Source organism: Ochotona princeps, chromosome 6 (genome assembly GCF_030435755.1).
Source record: "Ochotona princeps isolate mOchPri1 chromosome 6, mOchPri1.hap1, whole genome shotgun sequence".
Taxonomy (NCBI): Eukaryota; Metazoa; Chordata; class Mammalia; order Lagomorpha; family Ochotonidae; genus Ochotona; species Ochotona princeps.
The window spans coordinates 1,900,274-1,913,143 of record NC_080837.1 but is presented as its reverse complement, the minus strand read 5'-3'; the positions used below and the strand labels follow the sequence as shown (position 1 = coordinate 1,913,143).

At 55.4% G+C, this 12,870-nt stretch overlaps 1 protein-coding gene across 1 annotated transcript; it reads right to left on the bottom strand.

Moving 5' to 3' along the window:
• Window positions 1-3,514: 3,514 nt before the first annotated feature.
• NR2E3 (nuclear receptor subfamily 2 group E member 3) lies at window positions 3,515-12,160 on the bottom strand. The gene is made up of 9 exons (XM_012929688.3): window positions 12,074-12,160; window positions 7,635-7,785; window positions 7,126-7,252; window positions 6,916-7,019; window positions 6,615-6,839; window positions 6,361-6,518; window positions 5,574-5,823; window positions 5,309-5,414; window positions 3,515-3,647 (listed from the first exon to the last, which is right to left on the bottom strand). The coding sequence occupies exons 1-9, from the start codon at window positions 12,158-12,160 to the stop codon at window positions 3,515-3,517; spliced, it is 1,341 nt and encodes a 446-aa protein (XP_012785142.3).
• Window positions 12,161-12,870: the final 710 nt, after the last annotated feature.

The window sequence follows — 12,870 nt, the reverse complement described above, 5'->3', positions numbered from 1 at the left end:
GCTCAGTGTGACCAATCAGATTCTACGACACTGCCACGGGGTGGCACGTGCTCTGGGAGCCTGAGCATGCGCCTCCCGCCTCTCCTTGGGCACGCCGAGCTCCCTGAGGCAGCCGACCTTCCCGAAGGCTTACCTCACCCCGACAAGGAGCCATACTGCTGGGCAGAGGAGAATCCTGCAGTGGCTCGACGGCCACCCTTTAGGAGCCCAGATCTGCTGCCGCTGAGATTCCCCTAGACATGCGCAACACAGGGGTCCCAGGCACACATTGCTTTGGGTCACACTTGTGTTTGCAGTTCTAAGTACACGTTACCTGGGAAGCTGTGGGAATTCCTGCCAGTCCCACTGCTCCTGGGCTGGGGGTTTTAAAAGCCCTGATTGATGCTAATAAAATGGACAAGGTGGGAACCCATGTTTCAGGAGGCAGTGTGTGAGTGCGTGCTGGGGACTTGCTGATGGGGCTGTCTAGGCATATGGAGTAGGTGTGGTCACACGGCGCTAATTTTCAGCCAGGCAGGGCCTGCCACCCAGCGTTCACAACCCTCACCTGCCAGCTGAGGGAGCTTCAAGAAGAGCCAGTAAAATGTGAGTACTTGGGAGACACACAGGAAACAACATCGAAAAGAACTTTAAAAATTCCTCATCAGTATTCTCAGCTATGGGAGGACACTGCAGTGCTAAGGCAGAAAAAGCAAAGCTTTCATGAGAAAGGAGCAGCCTGAGACTCAGATAGAGGCTTCTGAGATGAAAAGCACTGTTCAAACACAATGCTCAACAGAGCAGCAAATGCAGGGCAGTATCCCAGAATGAGAGCTTGAGTGAATTGTGAGAGCGTCAGAGTGCCTGAGGAGCTGCGTGGAAGCCACACACTGTCCAGATTGCTTTAGTTTTAGTATTCCAGTCCTCCCGACACATAGAGGATAGGGGGCTTCAGGTGGGGCCACAATGCCATGTTTTCACCAGCTTCTCCCAGTGACTGGCAAGGGCTCCTGGGTTTAGGAACTGCTCAATTGGAAAATAGGGCCAAAGGATTTCCCTAGATCCCAAAGAAAGACAGGGACATTTAAAGAAACAGGGGCTCAAGAAAAGCCAGAGGGAGATAAAAGTTGGAAATTGGGAAGCATACATATCCCCCAACTTTCTTCTCCTTTTTTTCCTATTAAATTTTATTTTTAATATTGTTTACATAGTTGAGAGGGATGGATGCACACGTGGGTAGGGACAAATGTTTCAATTGCTTTTCCCCTGTGTTCACTGCCAGGGAGGGGGAGGGGCTGCTCCCTGCTGTCGAACCACATCAGTACCCGGTGATGGAGAGGACAAAGATTGGATGATGCCTTAGAGATGCTGATGTGAAAAAGAGTTATTTAAGTGTTTCAATAGCCTGGAGCGGTTGTCAATTAAGAAAATCTTCCCAAGGTTGATTGGTTGACAAAGTCCACCTTAGTACATCCACAGACCCAGAAACGTGCTGCAAAGCTTGGCCAGGAGACTTGTCCAACCTGTTCTAATTTCCATCTTTGCCATGGCAGTTGACATCTCATGCTGGCCTAGATGAGCTGGCCATGTGTTCCCCCTGTGCAACTGGACAAGCTTTCCACTGCATGGGCATCAACAGCTGAGGAGGCCCAATTCCAATATAGGCAATCAAAGGTTGGACAACACATCCCGTAATTCCCGCTGTGGGCAAGGTCTGAATTCAGCCATCTAGTGAGGGAGCACCCCAAAAAACCTCACTGGAATAACCTCAGACTGTGTCTTGCCAGGACTGCTCCCAGCCTTGGTCTTGCGCATGCCAACAGGTGCTGCAGCCCAGTCTGACGAGCTTCCACTTGCCCCAGTCTCAGCATTCGCCAGTAGCTGCTGCAGCTCAGTCCATCTCTAGTTCCATCTTTTGCAAGTGGATGCAGTTACAGAGTCCAGTTGGGCCCACTCCCAGCGCCAGTCTTCATGTGAACTGACACATAGGATGGTCCAACTCAGCCTGGCCTCAACCCCATCCTGTGCTGTGGAATCGGCCCAGCCTGGTCTGCCCCTACATCTACTTCACATATATGCCTATGTGTGCTGCGGCCCAGCCTGGCCTGCCGCCAGCCCTGGCACTTGTGCTCACCAGCAGAAGCTGTGGCCTGGGAGAGAAGCTCTCCTCCTTCCCCTACCAGACCTGTTCCTAGCCCTGGATCTTGAGAGTGCTATATCTGACATAGCCAGTCCCAAGTCCTGGCACACACCAGTGGGTACTGTGGTGTGTGGGCTAGCGGGTTCCTAGCCCAACCTGCCTGCACCCATTTCAGCTAGCGCGACTAAGATTTGACACTCACGGGCATGTAGTGCAGCCTAGCCCTACCAGGCATTCCCACAGCCCTAGCTTTTGCATGTATCAGCAGGTGGTGAGTGATGCTATTTAGCCTATGTTAGCTCTCCCACATGGACAGGTGTCTTGCCTGGTTTCCCTCCTCTGAAATGCCCCATCTCAGCTCCCTCACCTACCTCTGACTGCAGTGTCCTTGTCCCTGGAATGTTCGCGTCCTGCAGCGAGGAACTTGGTGCACAGAGTCTGAGATTAACACGTGTGGACTCTGAGTGATAATCAATAGCCAAAGTTTATTAGTGGCATCAGACTTTTACGGACTGAGTGTCACATGGGATAAGAGAGGAGGCATTGAGCTTATCTACAGGATGCATCAATTGTTTCTATACCCTTGTTTGGAACTCTTGTTTTGTATATCCCACCAAGTGTTCTCATTTACATGCTGTCCACTCAATTATTCTCATACACATGATATCCATTTAGTTATACAACTGGCATCCATTCCGTTGTTCTCATATAAATGTTATCCTATGAATTGTAATCCTTTGCTTGCTGACATTCTAGAGTCACAGTGACTTTCTACAGTGGAAGTCTCCCCAAATTATCCTTTCCCTGTCAAACATGCTATCAGTTACTCCCACTCCAATACATCCCCAGATGTCCTTGTCAGGGAAATCTTCAGTGCCCCTAACCTGGGGGCCAGGGTTCCCCACCTTCCCTACAGATCTAAAAAAAAGAAAAAAAATAGGCTACAATGATGCTGGGCACCCTGGTGTAGTTAACACAAATTTGTCATTAATCAGACCAGAATGCTTGCCAGCTATTAGCTGCTTTTCTCCCAGCAGTGTAACACTTGCCTAGGTACAGGGCAACCTGGACAGCTGCCTAGAGTTGGGGTGGAAATGCCATTCTGCAGACTTGTTCCTGAAGAGACAGCATCCATGAGGGTATGTGGCACTGCCACCTTAGAGAACCCAGGAAAACCCCCAAACCTGCCAGGCTCAGTGCAGGTCTGTGTGTGAAACCACTGTCTGAATGGGGATAAAGGACATCTCTAATACCTGGGATGCTCCCTCCCCTATTCTCTTGGTATCTGTAGAGAATGATTGTTCTGATTGGGACCAAACCTCTAAGGGGACTTGCTTGGTCAGTCTGGCTGGTGCGCAAGGCCTTCCAGAGTGGCTGGGACGTCCTGGACCCCAGCTAGTTCTTGAACATATCGCAGAGGAGCTTCTCCATGGGGGTGTTCCCGATGGTCTTGCGGAAGAAGAGGAGCTCCACGCGCTCGGAGGAGATGAACCGTAGTGATGGCAGCAGGAGCAGCAGCTTCCCAAACCTGCGCAGTAGAGCCTGTCAGGCTCCCTGCTTGCCTCCCAGCACCCATCCCAGGAAGGGGGAAGAGCCAGCAAGAGGAGTTTCAGGTCCCTTCACAGGAAGGGTGGTTCCACTGGGCCATGAGAACCACACCCACTTCCTTGTGAGAATAGTGAATAGATGGCCTCTGAGCCTTCCATCTGCTAGTTCATTCTCCAAATATGCCCAACAGCCAGAGCTGGCAGGGACCCAAGCACTTGATCCATCATTCCCTGCTTCCTCCCAGTGTGCATTAGCAGGAGCCTGAGGGGCAGCAGGGGTGAGACCTGATCCCTCGGACCACAATATGGGATGTGGGTGGTCCAAGTAGCAGCTAGACTTTTCTCTGGACTTACCTTTCAATGCTTTTAAACTTTTTGAAGTGCTTTCACATATGAGTAACACGAGAAAAGATATATTTATGGAGATATGAACTGTCTACACACTGTGTAGAATGACAGCAGGATAGTTTTGGTGGCTGGGATTACAGGAAAAAAGATCATTAGAGTTTTAAAGAACTCTCTACAGGGATGGCACTGGGCTCAGCAGTACAAAGGTTACTCGGGAGGCTGTATTCAGTCTCTAAGGGCCTGGGTTCAAGTCCTAGCTATACCCTGGAGGCAGCAGGTGGCAGCTCAAGTACCTGGTCCCTGTTACCCACCTGAGAAACCCGGATGGAGCTCCTGGCTCCTTGCCTTAGCCTGGCCTCGACCTGGCTGGTGTGGGCGTTTAGAGAGTGACACAGTGGATGGAAGATCTTTCTCTCTTTGTCTGTAACTCTGCCTTTCAAATAAAATCGGTCTTTAAAAATCAGCCAGATACAGAGGAAGATGATATAAAGTAAGGACAGACATCACTGGGCAGAAGTTGGTCTCAGCAGCTGGATTCAATGGGCTGTGACCCACAAGGGATTGCTCCTTATGCATTGTGATGTTTCAAAAACTGGTAGGTGCTGAATTGGAGATTGCAGACCACCTTCTATCAGTCCTCTGTCCTAGTCATGGCTCAGGGCAGGGGTACCTCGAGGGTGACCCCAGTGGTCCGAGGCTCGGAGCTCCCCCCAACCCTAGAACTTAGCCAGTGAGTCCAAGACACTGGGTAAAACGCCTGGGGGCTATGTGACTCAGCTCCTTCTCCCAGGGGCTACACCTCAGAAGGCCCTGAATGTGGCAGGAGCTGCTCCATTAGGGGTCTGCGACAGTCAATCCTGTCCCACCCCCCACTCAATGTCCTGTGTGCCTCCCATGGCTGACATAGTTTGGGTGCTGCTAGGCTCAGCCCAACCCAGCTGCCTTCCTGGACTGCCCTCCACTCTCTCGCTCTCCCACTCTCTCGCTCTCCCACTCTCTCGCTTTGGAGCCTCCCAAACCAGGTGCCTGTCTTTTGGAGAGACACATTATATTCGCTTCTCCCTGCCTTTCTCTCTGAGATCCCACCCTTTCCTCCCCAGGGCAGTCCTGCTCCGGCAAAGCCCACCAACTCTTTCTGATGCTCCCAATCCCGTCTCCTGCAGGTGCTGGGACCACCCCCACTTCTGCCCCAGGACTGAGGACTGGAAGGCAGCTACCCTGTCTGTGCAATTTGATCCGTATCTAGCTGTGAGTGCTTGTCCCCGGGCAGGGATGGGGGCTCATGCTTGGTCACCTCACAGGCTGGCTGGGGTGGTGGGCCTTGCTGTGCTGGCTCAGCATCGCCTGGGACTGGTCCTGTAGGGCCTCCACATGCTCAGGATCCTTCAGGCCCCGCGTCTCTAAGGAGAAGCAGCAGCACCTGTCAGTTGCCTGGCCCGACCCATGCTCCCAGCATGCCCTGCCTCCCTCTCCCTCATCCCAGGGCAGAGGGGAAGGGTGTCTCTGGAATTTCCAACCATCACCCTGGTCCCACTTCCTCTGGAAGAAGGCTCAGTCACCTGGTCTGAAGAGCACCAGGGCCTTCAGGCAGGCAAACTCGGTGGGGTCCACAGCCAGTGCCCGGAACCGAGCAATGGTTTCCTGCAGTGTCCGCATCTCCACCCCGGCCAGCACCAGCCGGCCCTGAGAACCACCAGCGATGGCAGAGGCCTCGGGTGGAGGCAGTAGCGGGCAGCTGTCCAGAGGCAGAGACCACTGGATGGCCCCCAGGAGGAAGAGCTCGCTCCACGCCTCCTCTAGCAGGATCACCTGATTTGGAGAGGGCGTGAGTGTTAGCGTTCACACACAGCCTGAAGCGCACCCCACAAAGCCATGGGGCGAACAGCTCAGGAGGCAGAGAACCCTGTCAGAGTCCTGTGTTCAGTGCCCTCTAGCCACTTAGCTTGGTTCTTTGGAGCTGATCCACCACCTGCAGCACCCTCCAGCCCCATGCCTCTTCTTTGGGTTTACCAGAAGCCCAGGGGGCGCCGTGGAGTGGGGAGAAGTGGCTGAAGCCCAAGCCCCAGAGTCTGGGGTGCTCCCAGAGGGTGGTCTCCAGCAACTACTCCAGGCAGTATCTGCAGGGGACCCAGGGTCTGGCAGGGGAAACCATCTCTTCTGCCTCCAGATCCCGTCCCTGTGTGTCCCCAGTTTGCATTGCCCCCTAGGTGTGCACCCTGATACTGTCCCTGTCCCAGAAATGGCTGGGGCTCCAGAATGACAGTCCCTGAGCCTGGATCCTGAGGACTGCATGGCATCCCACCTGCTTCTGTGGCCCTGGCCTTCCCCCGCTGCCCCAAACCGCACCTGATCACGGAAGGGCAGGTTGGAGAACGCAGGCAGGTTCTTGGCCCACTTGACAGCCATGAAGAGCAGGCGTGCCGACGTCTCGTGGACGCCGTCCAGGCCGCAGGGGGATGCAGACACCTCAGGGTCATTGCTGGTGACATCGATGTTCCCGTCAGCTGTGGATAACTAGGCTGTAACATCAGTGCTTGCTCTGCTGGGGACCGGCATTATAAGCCCCTGACCATGACCCTTGCCAACCTCTCACTGCTCACCATCCTCTGGCTCCAGCTTGGCATATGTCTCGGCCGTGATGAGGCTGGCCATGAAGTGGTGGCCCAGGGCCCTGGCAGCAGACACAGGGGGCTGGCTCCGGGGGCTAGGCCCCATGGGGCCTGGGGGTGAGGCGAGGGCCTCTGGCCCTTGAGGTTTGCTGTCTGCGTCCATGCTGTCCAGGCGGACCTGGGCTGTGCTGCGGGGCTGGCGTTCATTCTGCACGGCTGAGGAGGCAGGTGGGTCAGGGCACCCTGGCAGGCACACAGAGACCAACCCAGCTTGTATGGGCCAACAACTCACCGTCCTGGTTCATGCCCGCCTGAAGACACTTCTTCAGTCGGCAGGCCTGGCACTGGTTGCGATGGGCCTTGTCTACTGGACACATCCCTGTTCCAACCTGGCACCTGTGGGTTGGGGTTGTGGGCAGTCCTGAGGTCAAGATTCTGCCCGGGCCTGGTCCCTTTCTCCCTTCACAAACTCTACTTGCCCTGGCATGGGGGCCCCCTGCACCTGTAGATGAGCCTCCGCCTCACACTCCTCTTGAAGAAGCCACTGCAGCCGTTGCAGGCGTAGGTGCCATAGTGCTTCCCGCTGCTGCTGTCCCCGCACACACGGCACTGCAGCGAGGGGCCTGTGCCTGGGACAGGGCCGAGCAACACTGGGCGAGGGAGGCTGTGCGCCCATCCGTCTAACCACAGCCTATACACACCTCCCCTCCTATTAGGAGCCAGGACAAGCACCTGCCTGCACTGCGCGCCCCCTGCTGGTTGCTCTCACCCTCTGTGTTGGGCATTCTATTCCCACCTCCCTGCTCACACTCCTCTGCAGCTCCCATCAGCCGGACACACACAGGACCCCTGTGTCTGTCTCCGTGGGGATGGGGGGGCTGCACTGGCCCTGGCCCACCTTTGTTTCCAGGCTATGCCTGCAGGCTGATTGTTCTCATGCCTGCAGACCCCAAGATCACACACCTGGCTTATTCCCCAGGCTCCACACCCCACCTCCAGGAAAAGCCATACCTGTTGGATCCTCCCCCAGGCCCCACCTGCCTGGAGACTCTTTCCGCGAGGCAGCCACGGCCGCAGGTGCAGCTGCAGCCATGGAGGAGCTTGTCAGAGCTGCAGGCCGGCCCTGGATGGTGGTGGTGATGGTGGTGGTGGGTGTGGGATCCTGGGGTGGCTGAGCAGAGACCTGGACCCTGCCCTTTCTGTCTCTCTACTTCTACCTCTCTGTGCCCCTGGCTCTTCTCCCTCTCCTTGTCCCTGGCTGTCCCCCTGTCTCTCCTCTGGACCCTCCCTGGCTCTGGCCCTGGGAGAAATCTCCCTGGACGGATGCAGTTTATGATCCTCTTAATCTTTACTGTCTCCGAGGGGGATCAGCTGGGTAGACCTGCGCCAGTGCCAAGGTGCCCCCACTGCCGGCAGTCAGTCCTGGGCTGCCCCATGTATCCAGGCCCTTCTCGGCTGCTGCCCGCCCACTGCCTCCTCATGGTGTGGTTACTGCCGCCAGGACTGGCATCTTTCTGAGCACCACAGGCAAGGACCTTCACCTGTTAGTGCCCCTGCCCTGAGTCCGAGGTGGCTATCACCCCAAATGCTTCAGTAAGAGATTACTTGAGGGCCATGCTCAGCGTTTCTGGCCTCCTTGGAAGACCAGCAGCCCTGACCACCAGTACAGAGGAATGGCAATGGGCTGGGGGACTGGGCAGGGCCCAGGGAATGTTTTATGTGTAGCTGGCCCATCTCCTTCAGGTCCCAGTTCCAAGGAGCATGGAGACAGCAGGGTAGACTCGAGTGGCAGCCCCTAGGGCTTCAGTCCCTTCCACTGGCAGCCAATTGGTAAAACTTGAGTAGTTGACTGGCAACCCTGGCCAGGTGGCAGTCAGGATGCTGGGAAACAGCGTCCCTGCAGCCTGACCAAGGTCCTCAATGACCCCGTCAGGTTGCTGCTGGGGTTAACTGGTGGGACTGGGAGATGTGTGAAGCTTCTGGAAGGATCATGGTGCCTGGGGGTGTGTCTTGGCCCTGACGTCAACGGGGTTAACCCTGCCTGTGACAGGGTAGCACTACTGCGGATTTAGGAAGTCAGCTGGCATCCCTGTGGGGAAATCCGCTTAGGGGACCTTGGAAGATGCAGGGCGGGGCCATGCCCCCTCCCAGTCCCCACCCCACCCTCCTCTGCCAGGAAGCACCCAGGACCTTTTGTCCAGCAGGCACAGCTCTGGAGGCCATCCCCCAGCCCCGACCACCTCACGCCTCTCTGTGGCTCCTACTGTCACTGCATTTTAGTTCACAGCTCTTATACAGTGTAATTCCCCGCCCTTACTGATCTGGGAGAGGACCATGGGTCTCTAATCCTCAGGCTAGGGGAGTACAGACCCCCTGAGAAGGGTGCTCTAGGGTGAGGGGGGTCCTATCAGGGTCGAGGTGGGGAGCTAAGTGGTGAAGCTAAGGAAAGACCCCCCAATCCACCCCTACTCCAGGGATGGAGTTGGTTTTCACATGGGAGCTATGGAAAGAAAGCGCCAGGGAAGAAAAGAGGCAATTCTGGCTCTCAGAAATCCTGGGGACCTCAAGGGACCCGCAGAGGGGACACCTGTGAGCCACCAGCGGACCAGGCCTGTGACTGCTGCAGCACCTTGAGGTGGGTCGGTGCTGTGCCCTGAGAAGGATGGGGTTACAGGCTGAGGAGACAGGCTGGCCCTCTGAGCCCCTGCAGGTTGGTGGGGTGGCAAGGCCTTGATCAGGGAGAGGATATGAGGGAGTGACTGGCCCGGGATGCACACTTGCACCTGACAGGTGCACCTGGCAGGGTGGTACCCTCAGGACTGGGCAGCCTCCTCTGACAGGCAGGATGACAGGGGCTCCTTGGGGGGAAGGGCCTGTTCCCTCCCATTCCTGCTTAGCCTTTGCCATTTCTCAAAGTCTGTTTGGGGCACATCTCCCCCAGACTTCCCAGCCCACCTACTCTCGCCTTCCTGAAGGCTAAACCCCAGGTTAGCTATTGTCCAGATAAGAGATTTCAGGGGGCTGGCTTTATGGTAGCCCTTGACCTGAACAGGGGGACTCTCCGGTGTTCCGTGAATGAGGATCTTGTTTCTGTTTTCCTGATACCCCACAATGAGAGTGCATAGGCATGCATACACACACACACACACACACACACACACGCATACACACCCCACATCCAAACCCAAGACACCTGCAGTGTCTAGCCTGCCCACTCCCCCATTGTTCATTATGACCTGATTTTCCTGGGGTTTTCACTTTGTTTTGTTGCCATGGCTCCCCGTGCTCGGAGCCTGGCCCCCGGATTTCCCGGCAGCCCAGAGTTGGCTGTACCCTGTGTTGGGATGGGCCTGGGAACTGGTGTGTGTCCCCAAGCGTGTGACCACCAGCTGCTGGGGCAGACACCAAGGGATTAACTCAGCCCAAAGCCTTGAATCTGCTGACGAAGCCACCAGAGGCCACCTTATCACTAATACAATTATTCCCCTCAGGACAGGTCAGCAACTTGCTCTGACTCTGTAGGCTAGGGTTGGGGGAGGAGGAATGGGGAAAAGTCTCTAGGGCCCAACTGTGCAGGGCCAGTGCACATGGGTCACCAGGTGCCAGGTCATGCCTGAGGGGATAGGGTTGCTCCTGGAATGCTGCTTTGGGGTGGGGTGGATGGATGCCTTCAGCTCTGTTCCTGCTTGGGAGGCAGCAGGTGATAGCTCAGTGTTTCAGTTTGTGCCACCCACATTGGAGTCCTGGACTGATAAACGTACTTTTTCAGGGTACAGTTAGGGCTAAGAGGGTAAGTGACGGGGCTAAGGGAGAACATACTGCGAAAACAACCCTTGAAGCTAGGGCTCTGACCTTGTGTGCCCATGGCGGTCACCTGGGAGGGCGGAAGAGACATACAGGGTGCACTGTGCCAAGAAGGAGTACAGAAACACACACACACCCTGTGTCTTAGATCAGCTGCAATGCTAACTGTACCGTATGGCTGAGACTCAGGGCCCACTTACAGGGCCGGCTCTGGTCCTTCCTAAGAAAGGCTCAGCCAAGTCCTTACGTGGGGCCAGCCGCTTGCAGCCTGTCTCCTGTCGTCTGCAGCCCCAGCGCCCGAAGGTAAGCCAGGCCAGAGAGAGTACAGGGTGCTGCCAAAGCAGATTTATCACATTTATTGCATTTTTTTACAGCAATATGAATAAATTAGTCATACACAAAAACTAGTCATTTCAAATGGCTGAAGAGGAGCCAGGCTGCATTTTATTCATGCGAAACAGCACTCGTGTTGCAGCGCCTTCCACAAGAATTTACCACAGCTGAGGAGATGCAAAGTCAGTGGGGAATGAGCAGCGAGCCTGACCCTGGCCCCAGAAGTCCCTGACTCCTGCGGGAGGGGGCACCCTAGAGGTGTCCCTGGGCCCCCGCTGGCGACTCCCTCAGGGGCAGCCACACAGAGCAGGACAAGGAGACCCTGTCCTACTCTGAGCGACAGCATGATGGGCGCTCAGACTGGGTAGAAAACCACGGGTGGAAGCCTCTGGGGTGACGGGAGCAGGGAACTGGGAGGCATAACAACTTCTCCCCGTGCCCGTAGCCAGTTCAGCTGCATACTGCGCATGCCAGGGGTAGCAGGAGCCCGTGATCCCATGCAAGGGTGGGCGGCAGATGGAAATAAATACTTTACAAATGAGCATATTCTGAAGAACAGAACCAGTTTTGTGTAGTGACTCGTTCTGTGAGTAGAGGACAGAATACGCATTTCCTATAAACATCTTGTATTTACAAAGCACAAATAATAAGTTATCATAGAGTCTGCCCTTCAGTCAAGGCAGGTGGCATGGAGTGTGTGGCTTGAAGTTCCCAGCCACCTGTGGTCCCTCCGCCTCCCTCAGAACATAACCTAGGATGCTGACAGAGTGAGTGCCCAGGAGTGGGTGTGAAGTGGCTGAACAGGGGGCGGTAGAAGCTGGCCATGAGAAGCTGAGTGAGCACAGAAATAAATGGAACTGGATTGTATGCTATTTCCACAGACTTGTGCACAGAGAACAGCCTCATCCTGTCGTCCCATTTTCTCCTATGCACATGTGAGTGGATCTTCCCATCTGATGCCTGTCAAAGGTGTTTAGCATGGTGAGGGCCACAAGCTGGGCTGTCACCCTACGAATGTGGTGCAGGCGCTTTTAAAGGAAGCCACACTTCCTGTCACTGCCCCATGCCTGTTTCTGCCACACCGGGGAATGGAGGCTGCCACTCTCATGGGTAGACAAAGAGAGACGGCAGCTGGAGAAGCTGCTGGTCTTTGCCCTACAGCACCGAAAATGAGAGAATATGGCATCTCCCAGCTCTCTCCTCCCTAAGACCGTGGGTTTCAAAGGTGTTGAAGCTACCAACCTGAGACTAAGTGATCTACAGGCACAAGGGGGCGAGACCCCAACCCCATGGTTTGGCTCTGGGTTTCTCACTTCTGCTGAGCTGAACGTCTGCCTACGTCCACGGTTCTGTGGCTTCTGGTTACTGCATTCAGAATTGTCTTTCTTGGGATCGCCCATCTCCGCAGGGAGACCTGGGAGTCACTCCTGGGGTGTGAACGAGGGAGCAGACTGCATGGCTGTGCTAACGCTGCAAGACACAATTTCCTTTGGCAATAAGTGAGAATAACAAAAGCAAAAATATTTCTTGTCTGGAGTTTTGCTGATTTTGGTGAGGAAGAAGCACCCCACAACAGCTTTAATTTAAAACTTTCAGGGCAGGGCTCAGGTGCTCCAGTACATGGGGGGAGTGAGGCAGGCTGGGAGGGAGAAGCAAGCATAAAAAACTAAGTTTCACCTCCAAAGGATGGCCAGGAAGGGACCTTGGGAGGAGAGAGAAGATGGCAGCAATGAAAGGGGGTTGGCAAACGTGGGTGCTAGGAGGAAGGGTTGCAGCTTGCCGGGGGGGGGGGTGCTTCCTTTGGGCCCCTACTCCAAGAAACCATCGCTCAAGGACCCCAGGCTGTGACAGGAGGCATGGTTTCAGGGGAGAAAGACACTGAGCTGCCGCTGTAAGAAAACCAGGAAACCAGCATATTTGTCTGCTAAGACAGATTTATAGCCCTCCAGGGACAAGCAAGCAGCTCCAGCCACTGACTCCTGCCCTCTGCCTGCCCCCACCGCCAATGCAGGGTTGCTCTGCTTCCTGCTCCTGATCCCACAGAAGGGGTATGGTGCAGAACTGGCAGGTCACAAGAGCCTTGGGGGACAAGAACCCCGCTGGGCAGAGA

Coding starts and splice junctions, on each gene's coding strand:
- NR2E3 (XM_012929688.3), bottom strand. CDS start 12,160: ATGGGCGATCCCAAGAAAGACAATTCTGAATGCAGTAACCAGAAGCCA. Junction 7,786..12,073: donor AGACGTTCAGCTCAGCAGAA/GTGAGAAACCCA, acceptor CAGCCACCCCAG/GATCCCACACCCACCACCAC. Junction 6,840..6,915: donor GGCGGGCATGAACCAGGACG/GTGAGTTGTTGG, acceptor CTGCCTCCTCAG/CCGTGCAGAATGAACGCCAG.